Source organism: Epinephelus lanceolatus, chromosome 16 (assembly GCF_041903045.1).
Source record: "Epinephelus lanceolatus isolate andai-2023 chromosome 16, ASM4190304v1, whole genome shotgun sequence".
NCBI lineage: Eukaryota > Metazoa > Chordata > Actinopteri > Perciformes > Serranidae > Epinephelus > Epinephelus lanceolatus.
In genome coordinates this window covers 22,390,414-22,418,203 of record NC_135749.1, presented here as the reverse complement: position 1 = coordinate 22,418,203, position 27,790 = coordinate 22,390,414, and the positions used below count along the sequence as shown (strand labels likewise).

The 27,790-nt window shown below is 41.1% G+C and overlaps 1 protein-coding gene across 1 annotated transcript; it reads right to left on the bottom strand.

The window, feature by feature from the left end:
- Window positions 1-22: 22 nt before the first annotated feature.
- Window positions 23-24,740, bottom strand: LOC117263137 (brevican core protein-like). The gene is made up of 14 exons (XM_033636303.2): window positions 24,586-24,740; window positions 14,553-14,632; window positions 14,037-14,396; window positions 13,616-13,790; window positions 12,204-12,331; window positions 11,485-11,778; window positions 10,452-11,315; window positions 7,154-9,139; window positions 3,043-3,150; window positions 2,717-2,875; window positions 2,541-2,623; window positions 2,187-2,331; window positions 1,876-2,058; window positions 23-844 (listed from the first exon to the last, which is right to left on the bottom strand). Exons 1-14 carry the CDS (start codon window positions 24,603-24,605, stop codon window positions 723-725), a joined length of 4,707 nt encoding a protein of 1,568 aa, XP_033492194.2. The 5' UTR covers window positions 24,606-24,740; the 3' UTR covers window positions 23-722.
- Between the last annotated feature and the right edge of the window lie 3,050 nt (window positions 24,741-27,790).

The window sequence follows — 27,790 nt, the reverse complement described above, 5'->3', positions numbered from 1 at the left end:
AAATGAAGCTCACACACAGTGCTAAGGGTAAAATAAGAGAACGATTTATTCTTTGCTCTGTTCTACAAGACTTTATTACAACATAAAGCTGACGAACAAAACTGCGTCTGCTGGAAATAAAAGATATCTTTCAGAAGAATGCGGACAGCAGTAATCACAGGTGTGAAAATGAATATATGTACAGTACTTATTGACTATTTGTTAAGATTGAGTTTGTGCTTTGGAGTCGTTAGATTCTTTGAGAAAGCTGAGAGGGAAACAAAAATCTCTGTTGGAGGCAAAGGTTTAAAAGACATTAGCACCATTTTATAAAGAGGTTCCTGATATGACAAAAACCACAAGGAAAGCAGTTCTGATTGTAATGTAGATTTGGAGCTGACAGTAATTTGGAATTGACACATTTACTGTACTTCCTCTTTCTTTCTTTGTACTTTAAACTCTTTTTAGTTCTGCTGGTCACTATATTAAATCAAAACACAGTAGAAAATACTCTAAAGGACATCAAAAAGTAGTAATGTTTAACTCCATTTAAAGAAAACAGAACCTGTCTGTGCACTTGGGCTTCTCGACTAAGAGAAAACTTCACTTTGTGTCTTTATGCGTCTGTGGTTCATTTTGTCCTGTTTGTGCATTCATTGGTAAAAAGCATTTGATTCTTGGCACCTTGTCGTGTTCCAACAGCAGAATTTAAGAAAGGAAGACAAGGAAAGCGTGGTCGACTTTTAAAACCTAATGTCCCAGTACTGCAGTGTCTTTTTAGTGGCTTCAAACTCGTCTTCAACAGCTGCAGAGTTGCCGCTGATCTGTGATGTCACTTCAGGCTGTTGGGTTGGACCTCCGGCCTCTGAAAGGTAAGTCAAAAGCAATGTGCAAGAGTGTATTAAAGGATAAGACTGCCGTAATTCTCTGTATGTTTGTTTTTGTCAACATAGAAAAGATCAAAGTGTTGTATGTCTCCATACACCAGTCAAGACCATGTCTATGAAAATATGGATGCTTCACACACATCTCCCCCCCGACAGCACAGGGGATCTTTACAATCAGCACAGTTTCAAGATGGACACCCAAGATTAGTGTCACCACTTCAATATCTGATCAAATGTTCCTCCTTCTGTTCCTGAGTGTTTTATGCAAACATTATGACATCACAGTGAAGTTGACCTTTGACCTTTTAGATATAAAATGTCATCACTTCATCATTTTATCCTATTAACACATTTCTGTGAAATTTTGTCATATCTAGCATATACATTCTTGAGTTTTGGCCAAAAACATGTATTGTGAGTCACAGTGACCTTGACCTTCAACTACCAAATTCTTATCAGTTCATCATTGAGTCCAAGTGGACATTTGTGCCAAATTTGAGGAAATTCACTCAAGGCGTTCTTCAGATATCACCTTCACGACAATGAGACGGATACAAGGTCACAGTACCCTTGACCATTGACTTTTGATCACCAAAATCAGATCAGTTCATCCCTGAGTGCAAGAGGATGAAAGAAATTTCCTCAAATGTACTTGAGATATTGCATTAAGGAGAATGTGACAAACGAGGTCACAGTGACCTTGACCTCCATCGAGGAGTTCTTGAGATATTGCATTTACAAGAATGCAATATGATATATAAAATATGATAATCATATATAAGTATTAACTACTAAAATGTATGTTGGTCCAGTCTGTAGGTGGGGTGTGCAATTTTTCAGTGAATTTCGGCAGCAAGAAGAGAACAGCACTGAATTCTATTTATTTACCAAGCACATCTTGGCAAACTACCTGGGTATCTTAGATCAAATACTATACAATGTCCCTAGACAATTTGGTCCTCAAAAATCATCATGTTAATACTGTGACTGTGATAATCTCTTATCTTACCAGGGATGCACACGACCTGGGGCCTCTCCCACCTGCCTCCAGACAGACACCTGATCAGAGGATTTAGTCTCTGTTGGAAACCCTCTGCGCAGTGATAACGCACAACTGCGTTGGTTGCGTATCTCTGTCGACCTTTTCCGAAGATTGAGGCGTTTCTAACCTTGGGTGGTGGACCACATGAGGCTGTTGGAAGAATTAGGACAAGTTAGGTCCTCATTGGGGGCTGATGTTTCATGGTGTAACAGCCCAAAACAACCACATGAGGGAGCTGAAACCATTAATGAGGAGCTCTAAATGTCTCTATTACTCACAGGTGCCTTTCTTGCAGGTGTATGCAAGGTGATAGTTGCAGGGCACGTCACTCCAGCGTCCGTCATCGTGCCAAACCATCACCACACAGTCTTCACCAGACAGGAAGTAGCTGTCTGGCTGCCCTCTGTACCAGTTCTCATACAGCTGCATGAGAAGAGACATGGGTGAATTTGTTTTTAACAATTTGCATACTAATCAGAAGTAAACTGTGTCCACATTATAATATTGTTCTGTCCACTGTTCCAACTGTGTTCCTCTCCTGTGATACACGGTATAATGTTTTGTGCTCACACATAAAAACAGTGTGGATTTGTCGTATGAGTTCAGTCACACTCCTTTCTAGTATCCCTCACCAGTGGGTTGCCATCAGACCAGCGGAAATCATCCTCAATGGTCTTATCATTCAAACCAGTCCACTGGTATTCTTTGTAGTTGTCTGGTGATGACAGTAAATGAATTATATTCAGCTCTCAAGACACAATAAATAAATTAATAACTCATATAGGACAAACCATCTTATTGAACCTACTGTTGATGTAATTCTGCTCCTCAGGGGTTAAGATGGACACCAGATGAGCTCCCATCATGCGACAGTGCTGCTCTGCGACCTCCCAGCTCAGACGCTGGCTGAAGTGTCGGTAGCAGAAACCTTGGAATTTATCCCAACCTGGTTCACATCGCTCCAGGTCTGAAAATATGACAGAGGAGGAGACAGGACAGCCAGTTTTTAAAATCTTTAGCAGGTTCACTAGGCAGAGATTCCCCTTATTTACTCTGAAGCAGCTTCCAGCTTCCCAACTTGTTTGACAAACAGAACAGAAAGCAATTCTGACTGCAACAAAGAAGAGAGCTCACCGGTCTGACAGAAGTCCCCTCCGTATGTTGGCAAGCAGAGACACTGGATCTGCCCATCTCGGTCAGTGCAGGTGCCTCCATTGAGACAGGGGTCGTCCATACAGGCATCTGAAACAAAACAAAGAGTCACTCCAGGTCATTCTGCTGCTGAAACTACACAAGACCACAGCCCACGATCTGCATGTCTTACTACTCAAGTATTCTGTTATCTACTATTGTATTTGAAGTATAAATACAAGGATAAAAATGGATCCGAATCGAAGGATTTTAGAAATAAAGATTAAAGTCTTGAGGCCATTAGTAACAGGACATGTTGAAGCACCAGCATCCTGCTGCCACCTCAGCCAACAGATGGCAGCAGAGGGCAAACTTCATAGAGTCATATGAGGTCAAACTGTCGTCGTTGGTGCATCTGAGACCTTCCGTTTTCTGTCTTCTTCTTTGTCTTCTTCTTCTTCTTCTTACACTTTTCATTATTAATAAACCTTAAGGATGCCAAATGCAATTACACTGTGTGACTGGGTCATGATAAAGGGACATGTCACCCAAAACTATAATACATTTTCCATTATAACCAGGCTCTTTTCTCTGTTCACAATTTCCATTTGATTTGCAGAAGTTTGGAGCTACATTCACCCTGGTACACTACGATGGATGGTATTATGTTAGTCAGAAAACTCAAATTCCAAACGCAAAGACACATGATATTCAGCAGACCTTGTTGTGATCTGTTTTGATAGCTACCCTCTACCAGAGCATACCATCTGTTTTGGTCATTAGACCTTACAGTATGTCAAACACACTATGTAAGATATAGCCTACTCAAAGTACCAGTGTTGTAGTACCAATGATTGGTCTTGGTCTTCAGACCGGTCTAAAGACCACTATTTGAAGGTCTTGGTTGTCTCGGACTCAACCACATTGGCCTTGTCTCGGCCTTGTCACAGTCTCAGACAAAGAGGTCTCCAGATTTCATTTTAAGACCAGTTGCAACCACAACTGTGGGGATATCGCTAAATTGCCTGTGCAAAAAAGAAGTGTTGAATAAAGATGGTTAAGTTGATTTCAGTTCATTAGTGTTTGTTGACATTTGTTTGCTCATAGAAAACAAAGGAAAGCTATAATATACTTCTGCAATTGATTCTGATTATTTTATAAAGACCTTTCTTATGGTACGAGTATACATAAACACATATATACAGTATATGTGCAAAGAGATGCATGCAGATAAACCTGTGGGTGTCTTTATGGGAATGTGGATCTTTCAGATAATTCTGAGGAGTGCCTAGGGTTTGCATGTTCCACATTTTATCCTAAGTGTGTCATGCAGTGTGGGATTCGCACTGGTCTGGTCTTGATTTGGTCTCAACCTCTCAAAGTCTTGTCTCAGTCTTGATACACTCTGGTCTTGGTCATGGGTTGATCTAAGTTTAGGCAGCCTTGACTACAACACTGGTAAATACATAATACTGATAAAGATGTTGGTGTTTAGTGTTTCCTGTCAAAAATCCTTGATGTATCATCTATTTCTACTCAGTGTCTCAACCTGTAATTCACACAGACGTCTCTATCACTCAAATAACCTATAAACATTTGTTTCACACCTGCATCTCTTCTTCCAGCATCATTACTTCACAATCTCTAAACTTTATGGAGGAAAAAAAACCTTAACTGCAGATTGCAGATTATTTGGAGGAGTTCACAAAGTATTTTAGGGAGGAATATAAGAAATCTGTCTGTTAGCAACATCATGCAAGTTCCCATAAAACTGCATTTTTATGATAAACTAAGGTTTTTGTGTTGACATATTTGGAAAACTGGCTCTTGTTATTGTAACTTTATGTTGTCAAACTCCTGTATGAATGATTACACTGTACAAGAGCAATTTCTCTTGGCTTCAGGCAAAGTGTCCCCGTCAAAAGATAGTTGTTAAGAAAAGCGCAGCTGTCCTGAAGGAAAAGGAGGGGTTGGAGTTTGAGTTTAATTTTCTAAATTTGTAAAAGAAGGCAAAATGGAAGGCATGTGTGTCCGAACTGAAATTAAACATTTTACAATTAGATTTGTTTTATTTGCTTCCTTTGACACCCTGTAAACAAGAGCTCTGTGGTGTCTGTCATTATACTGCGCACTCACATACTTCTCTTTGGGTCAGTGTGTGTTTATAAATGTGTGGAGGGTAATAACTGTTTTACACACGTTAAATGAGAATCATATGCACTCAAAGAAAAACCATCATTCAGTTTTGCTGAAAAGTACACAACTGGGGTTATGTATAAAAACTAAACCTTATGCTGTGACCCATGTTGACATCTGTACTTTTTTTAAAAGTTTGTAAAGTAACAAGCACCTTGGTTCATTTCTCAACCCTTTCTGCAAAAAGTCTGCATGATATCCATGAGCTTGTGTAGTTTTCCTTCAAACAGCACACAACAATAAATTGCCTGTGGGTGATAATGTGAGATTAGTTACTCAATGAGTGGTGGCTTTCCCACTCTCTTCAGCTGCTGAGTCTCCAGTCTTTTATCCGCAGGAATTGACTGATATATAATCATTACTGCTCAACAAATTAAGGTTTCATGGAGACGCTGAAGCTGAGATTAAATGTGAAGAAATAGCAAAATGAATCTAAACTTGAGATAATTTGAAAGCATCTGTAAAAATGGATGGAGCTGCATGCAGAGCTACTAGTCTGTGTGTACATAGTTTTAAGTTATGTTCTGTTGCTGTATTCACTTTAATGTAAAGCACATAAACTTTGCCTCAGTGCCGTTTAAAAACAATTGCCTTGTCTCGTTTCACAATGTTAGACTTGCAGCTGCCCTCTATGGTCAATGACATTTCTCTTAATTTAGGCCAGTTCAATGGAAGCCAATTTCTGCAGGGGAAAACTAAAAAAAATTAACAATTTTTGCAAATTAAAAGTGAGTAGTGAGAAAGTGAGTCAAAATCTTGAATCATTCAGTCATCATGCCTAACTTTTCATGTTTTTTTAAAAGTGTTCTTGGCCGACATTGGCTTCCATACAATGCACTACTCTCTGCAGCTGCCATTTTTAGCAGTAGGAACTGAAGGCAACAATATGTACAGTAAACTAAAACATTTGAGACTGAAGAAAACCAAAATAACAGATTTATCAACTGATGGTGAGACAAGAAACAAACATATATTAGTTGGTTTTATCATTTGTACACCTAAAAACACAAAACTGTACAAATCTTGGAAGATCATGATTGAACAATTGAACATAAGTTGAGTATGAAGCATTAATGACCCATAAAGGAGATTTAAAAACATATTGCTGAATGCTACCACTCACAACAAATCAACAGCGAACAATATCTGTGTTTCTAAACATCATAACACTCTGTGCTTCTGGTACTAGGCTGTCGAAAAATAGCAATAAAAGTCCAAACATCTTGGGAAAGATGACTGTTTTAACACTTGATGTGAACTTATGGATTAAATATAAAACATTATTGCTGTTGCACTGATTGCTGTTACATTCCAGAGGAAGATTAAGTCCCTTTATCAAGTTACTTCCAGAAAACTGCAAAAGATTTAGCAAGAAGAAAGTGATACTGAAGAGGATAAATTGCCCTTGTTTGGTGCAGAGATGTATTATTTGCAAAATAAAATCCACTGATCCAGACACCGATAAAAGGTTAACCAACGCTATCAACCATCACTCTTGCGGAAAATCATTGTAGAAGACGCACTGAAACATTCATTCATAATCATACCACTATAATACAGTACTTCACAGAAGTCAATCTTTGGATAAGGAAGAAAACATCATGCACAACAAGAGTGGACTGTTGACAAATGTCAAATGGGAGCTGTCCCAATGTGAGTATCTCGAAGGGGGGGTGGAGGTCACAAGGACAGAAGTGAGGAGTGTTTTAAGGTGAAGCGGGAGGAGTCAGAAGGGTGAGTGGGCTTTCTGAGACAACAAGTGAAACAAATGTGGGAAGTCATTTGAAAAAGGAAGGGGAGGTGTTTTACAGAAAATGGAGCAGAGGCAGGTTGAGGACAGATCGGGGGTTTTAGTGCATCATTGCGTCGAGTAGCAAGAGGAGGGCGGTTAGGCTGATGAGAGTGGCTTTAACATTACCTGAAACTTTCCCTGTACCGCCTACAGCTGCCCTCTCATTGGGCAAGATAAGCAGGGTGGGCGGCTGGGTGAGACTAAACTCAACATCCACCAGACCTTGATCCACTGGTGGTATGAAGGCTGTCACCTTCTTGGGCTCAGCGGTCTTGTGGAAAACATTCGGTGCTGAGGTTACTGGGCTCCAGGTGCGCTTGGACCAATGTGTGGTGGCCGTGATGGTGGTAGTCGTCGTCTTTGCAGTTGCAGCAGTGGGTTTTGTACTTGAGGGGGAACCTGGAGCTGCTGTGGAGGTGATGGATGAGGTTTTTCTGCTGTACTCTAGATCATTCAGAGACTCTTGGGGTCCAATTGTGGTGGTCAGTGGAACCCAGTTTGATGTTTGTAAATCAAGAGGAAAGACAGTAGAGTCCTCCTCAAAGGTTGGGACAATATTAGCTTCTTCTTCTTCAATAGCTGGGCCAACACTAGCTTCTTCTTCAATGGTTGGGGCAATGCTAGCTTCCTCTTCAAGTGTTGGGACAACATCAACTTCTTTTTCAAGAACTGGGGCAACGTTAGCTTCCTCCTCAAGGGCAAGGGTTGGGGCAATGCTAGCTCCTTCGTCAAGGGTTGGGGCAATGCTAGCTTCTTCTTCAAGGGTTGGGGCAATGCTGGCTTCTTTGTCAAGGGTTGGGGCAATGCTAGCTTCTTCAAGGGTTGGGGCAATGCTAGCTTCTTTATCAAGGGTTGGGGCAATGCTAGCTCCTTCGTCAAGGGTTAGGGCAACGCTAGCTTCTTTGTCAAGGGTTGGGGCAATGCTAGCATCTTGGTCAAGGGTTGGGGCAATGCTAGCTTCTTCATCAAGGGTTGGGGCAATGCTAGCTTCTTTGTCAAGGGTTGGGGCAATGCTAGCATCTTGGTCAAGGGTTGGGGCAATGCTAGCTTCTTCGTCAAATGTTGGGGAAAGGCTAGCTTCTTCTTCAAGAGTTGGGATGACATTAACTTCTTTTTCAAGAACTGGGGCAATGTTAGCTTCTTCTTCAAGGGCAAGAGTTGGGGCAATGCTTGCTTCTTCTTCAAGAGTTGGGGCAATGCTTGCTTCTTCCTCAAGGGTCGGGGCAGCGCTAGCTTCTTCTTCAAGGGGTGGGGCAGCGCTAGCTTCTTCTTCAAGGGTTGGGGCAATGCTAGCTTCTTTGTCAAGGGTTGGGGCAATGCTAGCTTCTTTGTCAAGGGTTGGGGCAATGCTAGCTTCTTCTTCAAGGGTTGGGGCAGCGCTAGCTTCTTCTTCAAGGGGTGGGGCAGCGCTAGCTTCTTCTTCAAGGGTTGGGGCAATGCTAGCTTCTTTGTCAAGGGTTGGGGCAATGCTAGCATCTTGGTCAAGGGTTGGGGCAGTGTTAGCTTCTTCCAATGAGAAAGAAACTTGTGTTCTTTCTTCAAGAGTTGGGGAAACTTCAGTTCCTTCTTCAAGGGTTGGGGTAACTGTAACTTCCTCTTCAATAGTTGGAGCAACTTTAACACAAACTGTAGCAAGTTCATGTCCACTTGCCTCTTCATAGTCAGTGGTCATAGTATCCAAATACACTTGGTAATCGGATGTTTGATACCGTGCTGTGGAGGAATCAGTAGGCAACTGAGAGGTGTTTGACTCTTCTGGAGACTCTGTGGTAGCTAGACTTACTCCAGAGACGAGGTTGTCATCAAACTTTGTCGGGTGCAGCTGTTTTTCTTCACTTTCCAGAGTGACAGTTTCTTCAGTTTCTAAGCTTGTACTTCCTTCCTGTCTAGAAATGGAGGACTCCCACAACTGTGATGCTGTGGAGAGGATTTCCAAGTCCAGTTTGTCAGAATGACGTGACCCAGATGAGATGGTTGGATCGGGGAGTGCAGTCTGAGGCTCAGCAGGAGCACTGCTAGTCAAAGCAGACGGTGATGGGTGAGTGGTGAAACCAGAAGTGGAGGAATCTGATGTGGAGATGAAGCTCACTGCTTCGACATCAAGGTCACTCTCTAGAAAAGAGCATAATGCATTTTTTAAAGCTGTAAACACATCTATAACGGAAGAGTTTGACATTTTGGGAAATACCCTTGTTTGCTTCCTTGCTGACGCCTAAATGGGAAGACTGATACCACTCTCATATCTGTAAATAGTCAAGAAATAGTCCACCACATAAAGGGCCATACACTGCAACCTGCTGTTGTAAAGCCTTATTCAGACAAAAGATTTGCAACAAGACAAAATTGTTTTAGAAAGTTGCATCACTATGAACTGGCTCATCTAAGCTCGACTCAATCAGGCTGATGGTGTCACCTGTGACTCAGCTTGTCAGGTCGCTAGCAGCTGGTTTTAGAACACAAGAGTCGTCACCTGTGCCACCGTCAGCAGCCAACCAGGTTGGAGCAAAGTCCAAGCAGCAACCTCCGGGGCAGGAAAATGAAACCGACTTGGAAGTGCTAATAACTGCTATTCCTCAAACAGCCACTTGAGGGTGACTCCAGATGTCAGTCAATCCCCATAGACCCCCATGTTAAAATGCCCAGCTTTACAGCAGATATAAACATGCTTACAGCCTGGTACAAAAAACGGTTGTGGTCTCTACAGCTAATTTCCCCCTTCATGATGACTGTGAGGGTATATTTTATATAACACAACCATTTAAATGTTATTAAGGCTTAAACTTGTGCAAAACGAAGGGCAGCCTGCTTTAAACGACGGGCTGTCTGCCAATAGTGTCCTCAGCTTCTCACTTCTGGCTACAAAAAAACAAAATGGTGATGGCTAAAATGCCAAAACGAGAGTCCACAAATCAGTGATGTCACGGTAGCTACCTCCATTATTTTTAACAGTATGGCCAAGTCAGCTGGTCAAGTCAGTTACAAACTCTCAGCAGACAGCATGTTAGCTTGCTTTGGCATCCAGTGCTAACAGCCCTCTGTCTAGGCATTGCAGATCAGTGCATAGCCATGTTGCAAGTTTCAACTTGTCTCCTCGCAAATCTTTGGTCTGAACATGTTTTCATTTTTATGTATGGATTAAACAAACAATATGTACCATGCTACTTTGTTAGCTTTAGAGGTGCTGGTAGGTGAATATTGTACTTTTCGACAGAGCCAGGAAAGCTGTTACCCCGTTTCCAGTTTTTGTGCTAAACTAAGATAACTGTCTGCTGGTTGTAGCTTAATATTTACCATACAGGCAGGAGAGTGGATTCAATCTTCTCATCTTACTCTCAGCAAGAAGAACGCGAATTATCTTATTTCCAAAAATATTGAATGATTCCTTAAAGATTTTAATGTAAGACTTAATCTAAGCTGGACATACCTGGAGAAATATCTCCAGACCCATCCAGAGGGGCCCACATTGAGGTCAGTTCCATAATGGAAGATTTTGTAGTTTGAGCTGGCTGTGTAAGAACTTCTTCTGTTGAGGCCTGAGTTGAGAGAAGCACCTGCACAGGACCTTCTGCTGCGTCCTCCTCCAGCTTCACCTGAACCACGGGATCAAGGGTCATAGGGGTCACCTCCCAGAACCTCTCCTCTTCAGTATGATTACTGTCTGTCTCACTGTAATTGGCCAGAGATCTGTCAAAATTCAAGTTTGTCTCTTGTATTTCTTGGGAATCCTTTGGTGTCTCAGATGTGCTCTCTTCAGGATGTGTGTCTGGAACTGTCTGGTTGTGTGTATGAGGTGCATATGATGTTTTGGGAAACTCCGTGGTGCTTTGAGGCTCAGACTGGTGAAAGGTGAAGTTTAGGTTGGGGTGGGAATCTGTCTCATTGTAAACACTGGGCAGTAATGATGTGCTTTGTGTGGAATCATAGGTTTCTGTGGTGCTGATAGTGTTGTTCATCGGTGCTGTAGGTTGCTGGGAGCTGATTTCTGTAGGAGATGAAGTTTCATTGAATGCTTGGAGGAGATTCAATGTAGCTGTGGTGTTGAAAGGAGACTCTGTTGTGCCTGATACCACTGTTGAGTGCATGCCAGCCAGGTTTTCCTCAGTAGAAGAGCTTGAGACAAGGGGAAACGATTCCAGCAACCTTTGAGCTTTGAGCTCCACCTGTTCTGCATGTTGGTTCAGTTGCAGCTCTTGATCTGTTTCCATAAGAATAACAACATCTTGTCCAATGTTTTCAGGCTCTGTGGCCATGTAGTCCATGGGAGAGTCAGTGGGAGTATTTCTATTATCTGTAGAGGACAGATAAGTTATTAAAAATTAGATTCAATAAATATGAAAAACAACTTTCTTTTGCTGCCTTTGGTTCAATTACTTTTCCAGTGCCTTGCTGTTTAATTGCATGCGCACAGATTGTAAAAGTAATGTTTACATAAACTCTCCGAGACACAAATTTCTCACCTTTGAAACAATACACGTCATGAAGGCTGGATGGCTCTGGGAAGCCAGTTTGGTTGCTGAAGCGATAGAGTGTTTTGACGCCTGGCTGAGGCCCTCCGCAGCGCTCTCTAGGGGCTATAATGGGATAGCGCACACTGCCATCAGACAGCCAGCCAGGGCTGCAACGGTCCAGACCTTCACTCCATGCCAAGTAAAGCTGTGTTGTTGTAGCCAGCTCTGCCCCTGCTGCTCTGCAGTAAGACTGCGCTTCATCAAATGACAACTGCTGTGGGATGGAGTCATGAAATACCTCCCCTGGAAACACAAAATATTTTAAATTTTTTATTATTTCTTTTTACCATGTCTTAAATATGTAGTCTCATAATTATATGTCGATACAGTCCCAGTGATACAATGGCATAACTGACTGATTTTAGCCTATCACAGATATATCTGTAAAAATGGTATACTGTATATGTTGGCTAACAAGAAACAAGACATTGCAGTACAGGAACGCCAAGAATGTGTTCAGGGTAATTTAGAAATACTAATACTATATGTAGATTGTTCACCAGAGGGCACAGAGTTAATTTTTCAACTGTAAAATGTCCTGATAAACACACACTTTATATATGCTGTATTTTGTCATATCATGGCCTCAAATATTGATATTAGAACTGGCCTAAAAATTTAATATGGGTTCAGGCTTTAGTTACAGAAAGACGTATTATTATTCATACCATAAATTTCCTCCACGTAACAGTAAACATCAAATAGATCATCTGCGTCCATTGTCCCATAGTTTCTCACGCCTGGTTGGCCATCCATGTCTCCATAACAACCTTCACGGGGCACCTGGATTGGGTACCTGCAAGAATGGAAACAATAATTTCTCACGTTAAAGGGACAGTTCACCCAAAAAAAAAACAAAAAAAAAAAACATATTTTCCTCTTACCTGTAGTACTATTTATCAAAAAAGATTGTTATAGTGTGAGTTTCCAAGTGTGGGAGTTATCAGCTGTAGAGATGTCTGCCTTCTCTTGAATATAATGGAACTAGATGGCGCTCAGCTTGTGGTGCTCAAAGCGCAAAAACATACAACTCAACAGTATTGTCTCCTTCCAGAAATCATGACCCAGTTACTCAAGATAACCCACAGACCTTGTTGTGAGCCAATGTGTCCTCATACAACAGTTCTTATGATATCTTACAAAAATGCTCATTGAATGGTTTGTATCAGCCCCTCACGAATGGCATTGTGACGTTACTTACTTAACATAAAATTACATAGGTTAGGTTTAGGCAAGTAATGTTACATAGGCTAGGTTTAGGAAAAGAAACATGGTGATGACATACCTTAAAATAACTCCAAGGTCACTTGTTTTTACATGGCACATGAACACATGGCTCCTGGGGGGAAAGTCCCGTCCTTATGCGGGCTTTTGCTCTTTGTACTACTTTCTTCTTTACTCCCATCAGGGCATTGGTCACGTGATGGAAGCCTTCCCATTTATATGGGTTATATACGGACTCTGGTGCATTACTTTGTGAGGAATAGTGAGGAATTTTGAAAAGGAACAGTACATTTACCAAACTACACCCTCATACCGTAGCACTGTGCAGAAGGAAGCTCTACTCATGCAGTGTGATACGATTGGGGGGTGTGGTTTGGTAGAAAGAAAATAGTTCCTACATGAAACTGCTCACAACAAGGTCTGTGGATTATCATGAGTAACCAAGTCATGGTTTCTGGAAAGAGACATTAATGATGAGTTTGTCAAATGTACTTTTTTTGTGCTTTGAGCACCACAAGCTGAGTGCCATCTAGTTCCATTATACTGGAGAGAAGGCAGACATCTCTACAGCCGATATCTCCAACACTTGGCAACTCACACCAAAACAATCTAGATTGATAAACAGCACTACAGGTCAGCGGAAACATTTGTACTTTTCTCCTTATAGAAATCATGTATTTCCCAAAGTCAAAATTTTGGGAAAATGTGACTAAAAGCTTTAGAAATATAGCTGTAATGTTTTCATTAAAGGAAGAGTTGCAGCCATTGAAGCATTCAGTATGTTGGAGTGTGTTATTGAGTGTGAGCACCGCTTTAATTTAACGTTGGAACATTAGATGGTGAGGTGATGAGATACCTGACAGACTGGTCTGCCAGCCAGCCTGCATCACACTGCTCATAGCCGTCATAATAAGCCGCCAGCAGTTGGTCAGGAGTCGCGATTTGAGCCCCGATGGCCTCACAAGCCCTCTGGGCCTGATGGAAGGAAAACGCATAGCGCCCCAGAGCATCTCTATAGTGGAATACAACACCTAAACACACACATAAGCACACCATTTGTTTTAGATTGCACAAAAACACACTGCGTGTCACCAAAAAGTGTTTTATGAATGTCAATTCATAACAATATCACAAAATGAATCAGATGTTTTAAAACAGGAAGATTACAATCAAAAAATGCAATCATATCTTTTTTTTTTAGTGTACTACATGTTGTATCCTCTACATCGAAATCTTTCCAAAACATCAGTGATGATCCACATCTTTCATTTTGTTACCTTTGACCTTGAGTTGCACAAGGTCGCTGGCGTCCTCCAGGCCCTGCTGCACCTCGCAGCGATAGTGACCAGAGTCACTTGAACGTAAATCTCCCAACCACAGTGACAGATCTTCAGGGGAGGAGGTATAGTTGAGCCAGGCGGCACGGTCTCGGTACGCCTCATTGACCTTTATTCTTTGACCCCGTGCCACCAAGATCTGTGTCTCCACTCCACCGGACACCACCGTCCACTTGACCCGTGGTACAACAGAGGAGGAGGAGGACAGAGACACCAAACAGGGGATGGAGATGGAGCTGCCCAGTGGGGCCGAAACCGGACCTGAGTAAGGGATGTTCACCTGGAGCTGCCGGACATCATCTGCAGGAGAAAAGAATAAAGGATACAGAGCATGACGAACAGAGCAGCTCTGTGAATTTGCTGAGAATAGTGAATCATGACTTTACTTTGCCTTTGATTATAACTGAATGTGAATGAATGCTGAATGTCAGAGGTAATTTTACAATGCAGACGTACCGAGTGCAGACGGAGTTTGCGTGGGGAAGGCCAGAGTGAGGCGGCAGACTGCCATGAGAAGTGGAAGTATTTGGACATGTCTGTGGAGATAGAGAGGAAACAGTACAAATTAAGATTAGATCAAATGTGACACGCATAAAAATTAATAAAGCATTCCTGTCGTAATCTCAGGGAAAGAAAGGACACAAAAATGACACAGATTATTTCTCCTTAGCAGTTTCCAATTTCACACATGTTTAACCTTTAATAGGCAGAGTGATTTCAGATCCTGGGAGTCATGTAATGTGTTGATTCAGCTCCACTGATCCCACCAAACTGATTTATTGTAATATTAAAGGTCAGAACCAGCACACCTCTGTGCAACCTTCGCTGCAACATCCACCCTCTGTGGCTTTAGCTTTTCACATATAATTATATGCAGCTGAGTGAAGAAACAGACTCAAGGTTCCACTATAATGCTTTAATTTTAGCCATTTATTATTTGCAAGAGATTAATGTAAAAATAGAAATACTAGCTACATGCTGCAAGAAAAAAAAGAAACAAACAAAAGCCTTGTGTGGGCCATGAAACATAAAGCACGTATAAAAATGGAGGGATTTAGACCTTAAGGTTATCTTAGGAATGATGTAACTTATAAAAGAAAGCAAACAAGTGCACCATAAAAGCTGCCCTTGGATAGATATTAAAGCAAGACTAAGAGTCTACAGCTGTACTTAGGCACAGTGATGCTTTGAAGTCAATGGAAATGTTACCATCTTGGTATAGCACTGAGGGCAACATGAATGTCTGCAAAAAAAAATAATATTTGCGACAACTGGTCCAATAGAGTGGTGCAGGACTGAGTCCTAAAATGCAGGAATAAGTTATCATTTCTGCATTTCCAGTTCCCTCATCTCAAAGTTAGTGGGGTCTCTTGAATAAGTTTCTGGTAAAGACAAGTTTAAGAGATTTTCTCTTTAAAAATAAGGTTGAAAACAAATGGTTAAATTAGACTACAGAGCGTCATTGCACAAAGGTTTAACATTCTTGTTATGTGGTGATTTCAAGTCAGGCGACCGTGGGGTAGCTCATTTATAGCCTTATGTCAGCTTTTTCTTCTGGTGATTACATTTACGCTTCAGAAATCATAAAAGTGGTGTTCATTTATGAAGATTATCTTGCTGAACAAAATATCATAAACTCTTGTTTGGCACAGAGCTTATTTTCTACCATGATTCAAATCCAATGGAAAAATCCCACTGGCTTTTTGTCGAAGGGACCAAGGCGATGCTGATGATGGGAAACTTCCATGTTGGCCTACAAGAGAACATCATCTCCACATCTAATCTACATACTGGGTGAAGAGGTGTTTATATTTAGTCTGCTCTTACTAATATAAATGGGTGTTTTGTCTATTTTATTACTATATTTGACAGGAACAATTCTCATTGATCAACAGAAAAGTAACTTTTAATGAGCCAAAATTAGTCCAGAAGTCTCATTTTCATCTGTTTGTCCCTCATGCTAAATAGTCACCTTCAAATAGAATAAAAATATCAAAAACACCTCTCAGCATAATGCAATAAAACACAAGGGCATCAAAGACTAAAGCCTCCAAAATGAACAACTAAACTTGAATCACCACCTCTGTGAAACATCTTCAACAAAAACTGAACAATATAACCCTCACAAAAAAAGGATTTACTGCAGGACTGTTGTATTTGACTGCATCAGTTTTTGCTTGGCACACCTATTAAACTGACAGCTGAGTGTAAATCTTGTACATTTGGAGAAAATCATAATAATTTGTGTAAAACACTGACACATAATTCACATTATATACTGAAAAGTGTATCTCAAAGTTATAAAAGAGCAACTTCTCTGGTTTTCAAAGGGAAGCTGAGAGCATAGGCTCCTGACCACAAGCTATTCATCACCTCCGGGAGCTAATGACACAGCTTCCCAGCTCAGGGGCATCCTGCCAGCTCTCCGTCACCAGTCTGGCCCTGTCATTAACCCAGGCATGGCAAGACGCTCTCAGTGACCTCACACAACCTCCTGAGGCAGCCACGGTGAAGCTGTAAGTGTTCGTTCATCATTAAAAGCAGTGCTCCAGCTGCAATTTACTTTTACTTTACATTTACATTAATGAATTAGTAGATAGAAAACTACTGGCAGCAATACTCATGGTTAATTAATTCTGAAGTTGTTTTTTAAGCAAAAAAGCCAAAATATTTACAGGTTCCAACTTTTCAGATGTGAACATTTGCAGGTCCTCTTGGTTGTTTATGACTGTAAACTGAATATCTTTGCATTTTGGACCATTTTAAGGACAAAACAAGCCTTATGAAGACTTAAACCTGGGTTTTTAGGAGATTGTGAGGGGTAGTTTTCAGTATTGTATGACATTTAAATCAGCATATTAATTGATAATAGGGTAAAAATGCAGCTCCATAGGCAGTGTTGGAAGAAGTATTTAGAAAATTTTATAAAAGGAGGAATACCACATTATAATGATATTCTATTACAAGTAAAAGTCCTGCACTGAAACTCTAATTAAATTCAATTCCGGCTTGAGGCCCTTTGCTGCATGTCACTCCCTCTCTCTCTCCCCCTTCACTCACTTGGCTATCCTATCCATTAAAGGCAAAAAGCCAGAAAAAAATATTCTTTGAAAAGAAAAATAATTGCCCCCTGTCAGAGTTATATTATTATATTATTGGATCATTTTTATTTAAGCATTAAAGAAGAAACAGACAACTTTTCAACTTTTCCTCCCTTGTGTTTCCACAGCCCAGTCGCCAGAAGAAAATGTCTGCATTTGTACGTTTCTGCAAACGACGGATATGTTTAATTTACACATTTTATATGTATCATATCAACTATTCTAAAGTGACATAATATATAAGCTGACTTTGTCATTGGAAGGTGGATGGCATGTCACCTCAGCAAGATGGCTGCCAAGCTGCAGAACAACACCGGAGGTTTCTGGGTCCCCTTCACAGTGTTTTCCCCCATGTTGTGCCTGTAAACCTGGGTGTTGTTAGAGGTACATGGCAGCATTTCCCTGCAAGGTCTGAGCCATCGAAACTGGGTATTTTTCTCTGACCCTGTCCCTGCTTTTCCAGCGGCTTTTGTGCTACTAAACGTGGGTGTTTTAAGCCAAAACATGATCTTTTCCTAACCATAACCAAGTGTTTTTGTGCCTAAACATAACCAAACTTTCACCAGCATCATCAACATATCTGTTAGAAAATAAATGTAACGTATCTGTGGTTTGCAGAAACATACAATGCAAACCTTTTTTCTAGCGACTTGGTTACATTTCCAAGTGGTTTAACTGTCGCAGAGACAACATTGTGCAACCAACATTTACTGTGTACATATACATATATATATATATATATATATATATATATATATATATATATATATATATATATATATGTAATATCATGTTAAAGCTATATATATATATATATTAATTTAAAGCAAAAAAATGTGTCTATTTCTACTTTAGAAGCACTTCAGTGTTGTGGCTGGTTGATATGGAGCTAATTATAACTTTTTATTTTATAAACCAGTCATTTATTTGTCATGTAAAATCTTAATTTGAAAAGCAACCTGTAACTATAGCTGTGAAATGTATGTAATGGAGTAAAAAGAACAATATTTCCCTGTGGTAGTAGTATCAGTAAAAAGTAAGTGAGCAATTTTTAGGACTGAGAAACTCTTTGTAAAGAAGTCCCAGATTGTTTGACTGTTGCTGATGCCACCGACACAACAAAACTCATAAAATAAAAGCTCCTAAATCACTCTCTTGATGAGCAAATGTTGAAAAGAATGACGCACAGAAGAGGTACTGTGTGCGTGCGTGCGTGCGTGCGTGCGTGCGTGCGTGCGTGCGTGCGCCAGCCAGCGTGCATGCGTGCATGCGTGTGAGTGTGCCAGCCTCATTCACTAAGTCATTCACTCAGCCATCTAAACATACACATAGCACACATGTGATCAAGGTGAAAAAGACTCTAGTAAATAAAGACAAATTAATAGGCTTTATATTACCAAGGTCAGACCCATAGAAGCGAGCCAAACGCTGAACAAGCACTGATAAACTTTCCTGCATCTGTATATCCAACACATCGGCAAAAACACAGCTCGCTAACTTGTGTCAGATTAAATGGTCCTCTTTGATGGCAGAATAATTGTTGTCTGTTTCCTCAGCCAGCTGGGCAGACTCCACAGGGCTGGTATCACTATTAGTATTCTTAACGAGAAAACGTCTCACAAAAAGCGAGCAGTGGGCCAGGAGGACAGCTGCACACTGTGCTTTCACTTCGGGCCGACTCCCTCACAAAGGGCCCGGGAGGAAAATTAAAGGACAGGGCACTGGCACACTCGCTTGCTTTTTCTCTCTCCTTTCTCTCGCTTCTTTTCAAGGATGGAAAAGGAAGTTTTAAACCACTAAGAACCGTTCTGGAGCAGGCTTTGTACAAAAGGCCACATTAAGACACTGCACACTGTTTCAAATGGTATCACTGATGCTGTGAGAGTGTGCTTGTGTATGAGTTGGTGCATTCAGATTGATGGCAGAGGAGAAAATGCTGGTCGCTGCTGATTATTTTGTGACTTTTTCAGATCACAAAGTCTTTGGCCTCGCCCGTCACCAGGCACTCTGCAGCTCTGCTCTTTTAAATGAGGGTAACAATGAAGACAAGTCAAGCTAAAATCAATGCCACCCACTGCATTTACAGGTCTAGAAACTGCAGCCACTGCATTATTCACAAGCAGAACTAATCCAGTCTCCTCCTCCTGCAGAAACATACAAGTAAGCAAAAGAAGACTGACATCAGTCAAAACCACATGAAGCCCACAGCACATCTTTAACGTTGTCATCTTAAATTTAAATGCAATAAATCACCGCGAACAAAAAACATGAAATCAGATGTTGAGATCCCTGTCAGTGCTGCACTGACAACTAAAGCTGCCTCATTACATCCTGTGGGTGGCCTCTGCAGTACTCTGCATCAAGGTTAACTCAGGCAAACCTCCTCTCAACACCAACAAGCAGGAAAATAACTCCTGATCTCAGTTTAGCAGGTCAAACAGACAGAGACACGAGGCTGACTGATGTGAGCTCTGTGCTGCGCTGAGCTGGTACTGGCTTTGGCAGGGATGAGTCTATGATAAAGTACAGTAGGGATCTCCTAAAATGAACAGTAATTGTGGTTTTAAAGAGATAGAAATCCACTCTGGTATAAGTTTCTGTCTGCCAGTTTCTGTTGCTGCTTTTTTCCTCCACACATCTCCAATTTCTTGTTAGATTTCAGATTCATTAACTCAAGACTGTGGTTACCCAATCATGTTGGCTCGGCGCTCACAAATCAAGGTGTATGTGTGAACTGTTCAAAGATGCAAGCTGAGGGGCTCACCGATGTATCGCAGATGCTCCCCAGCTATCTAGCAGAGTAAAATGCTAAAAAAAAATACTATCTCTATGGGGTACTTTGTTGGCAAGCTACATCCGATGAGAATGCACAACATTGACTGATGATGGAGACAAACGGTGCCGCTGCACTTTCCAAGGTGTTTATTTGTGTTTAAGAGGAAGAGAGTGAAAGCAACAGAGAGACAGATGGTAGAAGGTGGACTATTGTTCCCAACGTGTCAGTAAGTAATTAGCGTAATAACTTACTCGGACTGCTACTTTGTCACGTTTTTGACATTGATATATAATAGTAAAATCCCTCCCCCTCAGTTTGAGCCATGCAACTTGTGCCATACACATTGTTTACAAGACAGCAATATGTGTAGTTTGAATAGTATGGCGATCTTTGACAGTTATGTAGTGTGACCTTAGCTTACGTGGCCCTTGGCATTTGGTACGTCATACCAAGGCACCCTTTAGCAGCTGTATGAGATGCACCGCGCCATGTCATTATTAGACGTTCTGAGCAACTGACATGTTATAAAGAGGGAGAAAGTCTGCAAAAACTGGACAGAATGGATGGTGAATGGGTCAAACAAAGACAGGACTTTCACCTAGGAGACTGCTGTTAGTGTCCCATATGAGAACAAAAGTCCATGTTGAGTTATTTTAACTTGCTTAAGTCACATTACATTTCGTTACTAATGAACATACTTATTTAAAGCCAAACCCTGATCTTTTTTTTTTTTTTAAACCTAACAAGTACTTTTATTGCCTAAATCTAAAAATAAAGTAAACCTATGTTTAAGTTTATTTTTGAAAAGAGACAGTATGCATTTAACAAGCGGAAAATGCACGTCACCTGTAAGAAACCAGTTTATTTTAAAGAGACATTGCATGTAATGAGTGGAAAGTGACACACTGTCCTTGGGCATCTAAAATTGACATGGGGGTGACTATAGTGTCATAGTTTGACTTGGGAGTGAGAATACATTGGCCTGACCTAACAGGGACTATTCATTCAACACCACTCCTCCAACTCCCTGCACCATCAAACGTGAACACCTCCACACATCCGAGGAGCTGCACTCACTCAAAGGACTCATCCCACCTTCCAAACCTACAGACATCTCCAGTAAACCCACTGTCTGGCTCCCAGCAAGATGACCAATTTGAAAAAAGCCACCCACCACATGATTCACCACCCAATGTGCCTGGAAAAAGTTGAAAGATCAAACAAACACCTGATCTCAGACCTGACTCAGCAGCTCTGCGGACTGACCACAGCCTGTGTGTGGCAAGCCCATTACAAACTATGAAAAACCAGAGACTGATTAGAGTGGGGGCAGCGAATGAAAAACTAAACTGCATCTTCCTATCAGGAACTCCTTAATTTGAGGTCAACTAATCCCACACCAACATTTAGCAATCCTAAATCTGCTTCTGCTTCCCAACAGATGCAAAACTGGCTGCTGACTCTGCATTAAATACATTATTCATTACTTCATGGTACTAGTGGATCCATTCCTCAGCTTTAACCACAAACAATCAGACATATACTGTGACACAACTTTACATTGTTGACTATATCATTTATTTTAAGATAATTAACTAATTATTTATGAGGAAATAAAATTGCCTGACTCCAGTTTATATTGTGGAATTTTAAACCCCACAGTTTACAACATGTTCAATACGGATCTATAAATAAAACAGAATAAACATGTATGGGGGACACAACACAAAACGTATTTGTATAAACTTTTAACTTCAGCTTCAAATACAGACTAGTAACAAGTTGGACAGCAGAAAGTAAGGGACTGAAGAAAAATGAAGAAGAAGGCGTGTCCTTCTGAAGCATTCATGGAGTCATGAATTGGATGCTTGGATGCCAATTCATGCACATGGAGTCAAACCAGAACAGAATGGCCAGAACATGCCATAATGTTATGATACTTACTACTGATACTAGCCTGATCTTAAGAAAGACAATGATAGCCTATGGTTTGGTTCTTAGTCTGCAGTTTGTGGACACATACACTGTGAATCTGGCTAAACCCCAGCTGAGGCTACTTAACAAGCTATAGCATGCCTTTGTGTAACTAAAAAGTAAATTTGCTAAAGGATTTGCTATTTGCATAACTCAAAGTGACCACTTCTTCAACAAGAAAAGTGCACTTAGTAGAGTGCAGCTCTCCGCCAGGTGGCCGCCCGAGCTGATCGCAGCCACTCTAGATAACTCTTGTAATTTCAGCAGACGAGCTGCAGTGCGTCCCAGAAGCTAATAAAAATACAGATCTTGTCTATTTTTGATGGAGCCACGCCGCATTGCTCGGAGTAGATCAAGGTTTCCTGCTAATAGGCGCTGTATGTGGAATATAGATAAATATAATTATGAGGATGAAGGTATTTCTAACGATTAAAACATAGCGATAAATATTTGACCCATGTCATTCATAACAGGACTTCTCATGGTATTAACTTTGTCTGTTGGCTACAGCACAACAAATCAGGAAATAACAACTATAAAGACAATTAAAATAGACAATATGGTAGAAGTACAAATATCAAGGAAGTATGATCAAATCAACAAAATCTGCAAGTCTAAAAAATCAGGCAGGCAACATGCCCCTGCCTCTGAAACATTCCTGGTGTGGTATGATGATGCTGTACAATGGATGGAAACCGAGTTGCAGCTGCGCTCGGATGTATTGTCCATCCCAGCTCCCAACAAGATGGCAACAAAGATAACAAAAGCAAGGACTAATTTATCTCGTATTGTGCCTAACTGTGGTGGATCATAACGTATCAGGTATGGAATTAATCTGCAAATGCTCCAATTCAAAACGACCCAAGCTTTTCTATGGATGTCTGTAACAGGCGGTAAGGCTTGTTGTTTTTAGCTAAGACCATTTCCAGAAAACTTAAACTATAAATCATGGCAACCATGAAAGATCATTGAGCATACAGCCATACATGTGAACACTAAATATGAGGCTGATTGGTCCAGTAGTTTGCAAGGTTAGCTGCAGACAAACAGTTACACACTCACACATGTACACACACGACCAAATGCATGATCCCCTCCAGGCTCACGCTGAGCCAAGATAATTATGTGAACTAAATTGCACTATTATTCTGCAAATAACCCGAGAGACAGCAATTTCACTGTGCTGCCCTGCCTCACATTTACTACCCTGAAAACCAGGCTAAACGGCCACTTCATTTTCTCTTCATCATTTATTGTGAAAAACTGAGTCACTGAATGAAATTAAAGATGTGGTGAGCAATTCAGAGCCTGAAACTAGGACAGAAGTTTAATTATTCCACAAAAACTGTTACAGCTTCATCCACACTGCAGCTGTAGGTTTCCTCACCCTTGCTGGTTTGCAACATGTGCCACACCTTCACAGCCAATTAAGAGAGCATCTAATGAATTACAGAGCACTTATATAATAGTGTGGAATTTTCTCTTCAGAAATTCAATTTCAACTCATTTGTACCCAAAGAGTATATTTAGTATGATAAGAAAAAAAGCCACAATTGTTCTGATTGGCCTCAAGTCTTAAAACTGGCAAGTAGGCTGAAAGTAAAACTTTTAAGTTCTGAGATCACATAAAAAATCACACTTTTATCAACAGTCAGAGTCAGGATCTTTTGAAAACAAGGACAAACGCTTACATTGTTTGTTTTACTTTAAAGATAAGGTGATGGAGGGCGACATTTTAGTCAGAAATGACAAGACAACCATTTCAGTGCTTTTAGTTTGACTTGCCCCACTGGCTAATATAAGACCACAGAGCCACTGGACCATCAAATTAAGAGAGGAATCCTTGAAAGTCTGCTAGCTCTCTCTTACGACATCTCTACCTGTCCATTAATGAAGTCTACCTGAACCCTGAGGTGAAGAAGATGAACAGAGGAGGCTAAATGTGCACTCAAGACAAAAAGCTGGCTCCTTGTGTCTCCTGCAGGGCACAGCAACAATCTCTCAGAGCTCAAATTCAGTAGCATCTATGCTTTACTCCCACAAATAAACAGCATTTTAATTAAAAAAAAATAAAGCAGTTTTGCAGTGGCTGGATCACATAAGGGTTTCGCAGAGGACAGTAAGTCAATGCTGACACAGTTTTCATTCAGTTTCATTCACATTTTCATTCTCACCTGTGTAAAAAAAAATCATCACACCACCTCACAATTCTTAAACAATCATGAGGAGTGACAAAGAGAAGGTAGAAGATGCAAAGGCCTTTAAACACATCAACATGGCCTTTAAACACATCAACATGCTCTTCTAAAACAAAGTGGGGGTTCGTGATGTGCAAGAAAACCAAAAAGTAAAAAAGCGCAAAGCCAATTAGAACAAAGTTATACTTGTACTTATATACTTATATACTTATACTAAGTGCGTCAGTTCCTCACTGGGACATTTTTAGAGGAGAAAATGATCTACCGGCCACAATTTCAGGACCTCCTCTGAGGACAGCAACTACTGTGATGCAGTTAACTGCTGAAGAGGGTCATTTTCTTAAATTACACCTTAATTTAAAATGACATTATACATTTAAAAAAAACTCAGACCGCATCAACTGCGCATCATTAACGCAGCAGCTCAAAGAGAAACCTACCGGCTTCTTCTCAGCGGCATTTCAGATGATGCAGGATGGATTGACTTGTCGGCTGTAAAAAGTATTTTCCGTCAGCTCCGCTCAGCTTGCTGCAGTGCGACTGTCCTGTTGGGAGGAAAGCGGCTCTGGATGATCTGCGCAGGTATGAGAGGAGTTGGAGCTGCTGTCCGACCGACTCCGAGAGAAAAAGGAGGGAGTTGAGTGAAAGTGAAGCCAGATATGAAATCCTGAACTGCCCACTTTTTCACTCAACAATCGGGATGGAGATGGCGCATGCCTGTCAAGGGGGATTGGGAGGGATGACATCGAAAATAACCGATGTTATAGGCTATGAAGTAAAGAGAGATGACCTATGTGGGTTTTTTTCCTGCAGGGAAACGACAAATGCATTGAGCGTCATTTGGAGTCAGCGCAGCAGCAATACAGTGCTGCTGATGCTGCTGCAGGTACTGATATTGCAGCACAGTCACCTATACTGACGGATGAGGGAGAGGGAGCTGACACTAACACCTCCTCTACATCAGTTAAATGGAACATTGGTCTTCTTCAATCACCGTAAAGAACTTTGTATCACAAGCAGTTTACAACATCCTGCAGAGGAGCAAGTCCCTGCAGTGTGACAGACCACAGCAGGAGCTGCTCAGTCTGTCACTTTACAACTTCAATCTGCAGGGTGTGACTGACACAAGCATTTGATGTGAGACCCATTAACTCAGTGCAATATGTCACAATTTAGAAGTCATTAACTGCAGCTCATCCAGAAAGAGCTGCAAAAAGAAAAAAAGTTACAAATATACAATAAAAATAGATTTTTTTTTTAAACAAACACTACATTGATTATCTTTTAAACTGTTGGTAGTCACTAGATTTGACTACTGAGTGACAAGCTCAATAGGTTTATGAATGCTGTTAAAGAGCAATGAAACATGCAATTGTTGTCCTTTCCATGGCTGGATTAATGTGTATGGGGGCTCTGGGTAAAACTGAGCAATGGGCCCCTTTGACCACACCTCCACCCCTCCCCCACCCACTGTTTTTCACTGTGAATCATCCATGTAAAAGTTTAGAAATGTTCAAAATGACCAAAGTTGAAGGAAGCACATTACCAGCTGCTTTCCCCTAATGTTCTACTTATGAATTATTATTCTCCCTTCCCCATCCTTGGAATAATTTTCTTTATTAACTAATGGATTAAAGTCTATCTTGGAAAGAATCTTGATGAAGCCCCTCTGAGGGTTGATCGCACCTCTCAATCACATTCCTGTTTAGTAATTTGTATTTTTTTGCAAATGTGAAAACAAATAAACAAATTGGTAGCAACAAAAGCGGGTATTTTTTAATGAGAGCTTGGAACATGTCCAGCCATGTCTGTTGCAACAAAACCAGGTATTTTAATCCAAATATGATCCTAACCTAACCCTAACCAAGTGGTCTCTGTACTTAACATAACCAAAACTCAATCACAGCATTGTTGAAACATACAATAACAGCAATAACATTTATTCCAGTGATTGGGTTGCAAAGACAGAGGCAAGACATGCTTATTGTTCATATGGGGGTTATTGGCATGTCATGAGAACCAATACTTTGGTACCAAATTAATGCCAAAATTCTGAAAATATGACGGTACTCAGAAGAATGCAATTCTTCTGGACGTCTGCAAGTGTTCTAGTCTGCTGATTAATGCCGAAGGAAGAAGAAGAACAAAACCAGCACAGAAAAAAAAAAAAAACATGTGGAAGATGTGACACCTCCATCTCGACTTGTAAGGGCCAATTCGTAGTTTCTGCGTCCATGTGAGGGTTCGCGTGATGTAAATGTCGTCATCCACCCATGTCTGCGAGGGTCCATACGGACCTCTGTGCGGACTTCTGCAAGCAGCCCATTTATTAGGCCCGCACAGACTGTAGACATAGCAAGTGCACCAACTGCCCGTGCTCCAATCTCTTGCGCCACACTCCAGTCCAAAACACTGCTGTCAGGCCGGCTGCAGCCGCATCCCCACCATGAAGTTAGTTTTAAGTTGAATAATTGACAGACATTCACTCCTGATCCAGCAGCATCCTCTTAGTTTCACTTTCACCCACTGTAAGCTCACCTCCCAGCCCTCCTGTTTACTGTTGGGGGCTGAAGAGGACCATCACTTGAACTATGACTCAAACGGCATGCACGCAACCGTAGCTCTCCGCAGATGTACAATGTGGAAAGTATGTCTGAGCCTTAAATAGTGAAAAGTTTTTTCTTGAGGCCTGTGTATGTTGTTCATGCCTTGTAATGGAAGTGCCAACTAAATATATTTTAGATGTTTTTAACAGAGACTTGAAAGTTTAACTACATGGGATTTATTGTTTTGTTTTTGTTTCCTACCGTAGTGTCAAACTAGGTGTCGAGAATCATGGAATTTCACTGGCATTGGTATTGACCACTAAATTTCTGGTGACGTGCCTAGGGGTTAACGATGCGCACTTTCAGACAATGTTTCCTGGAAAGCATTACTGGTGTTGCACTTCATCAAACGAAAAAGTTTGAGAGAGAAATTTAAATCCTGCCCACTGTTTCAGCGATCGCACTGTGCAGACAGCCACTCTGTTTGAAGCATATTGACAGCTTTACTCTTTCAAATGGGGCTCTGGAGCAGGTGTCCGCTCCGCTCAGTCTATAATCCATCTTTGGTCTTGTCATCAGTGGGGATGGAGCGGTGCAGCACCGACCAGAGTCAGTCAGTAAAGTGTAAGATTCATAGCCGAGCTGAACCTGTGCCCACTTTGAGTTACACACAGTATATTTTCATCATTTATCTTCTTGGCTGACTACTGTATCTTGCCACCTGTTTAAACTGTATATAACAGAGACATGCAGATGATGAATAAGGTCAAGGTAAGTGTGCAGCAATGCCCTCTGCAGACAGGGTGAATGGTGCTTTGTAGAAGTCGTCCTGTGGTTCAGCAGCCACGGCTAGTGCTTCACATCTGAGGAATCTGACACCCAGATACCAACAGGACTGTCTGGGAAGGAAATGTCAAAGCTCAGAGAGCAGACAAAGATCAGAGGCGTGCTTTATGTTCCAGCTTTGACTGACTGGCATAGTGACCCAGACTGAGTCAAGTCCAGTCAGCAGTTATGCTCACTGTAATACATCACGCTCTCAGTTGTCATCTGAAGTGGAAGGCCTTTCTTAGAACAGAAACGTCAACGAGAGAAAGGG

What these genes read in the sequence shown, in the direction of transcription:
- LOC117263137 (XM_033636303.2), bottom strand. Translation starts at nt 24,605, where the DNA reads ATGCCGCTGAGAAGAAGCCG. An exon ending in TGTGCAACTCAAGGTCAAAG is followed by an intron (nt 13,791 to 14,036) that starts GTAACAAAATGA and finishes GTGTGTGTTTAG; the next exon opens with GTGTTGTATTCCACTATAGA. An exon ending in CCAGGTCGTGTGCATCCCTG is followed by an intron (nt 845 to 1,875) that starts GTAAGATAAGAG and finishes CTTACCTTTCAG; the next exon opens with AGGCCGGAGGTCCAACCCAA.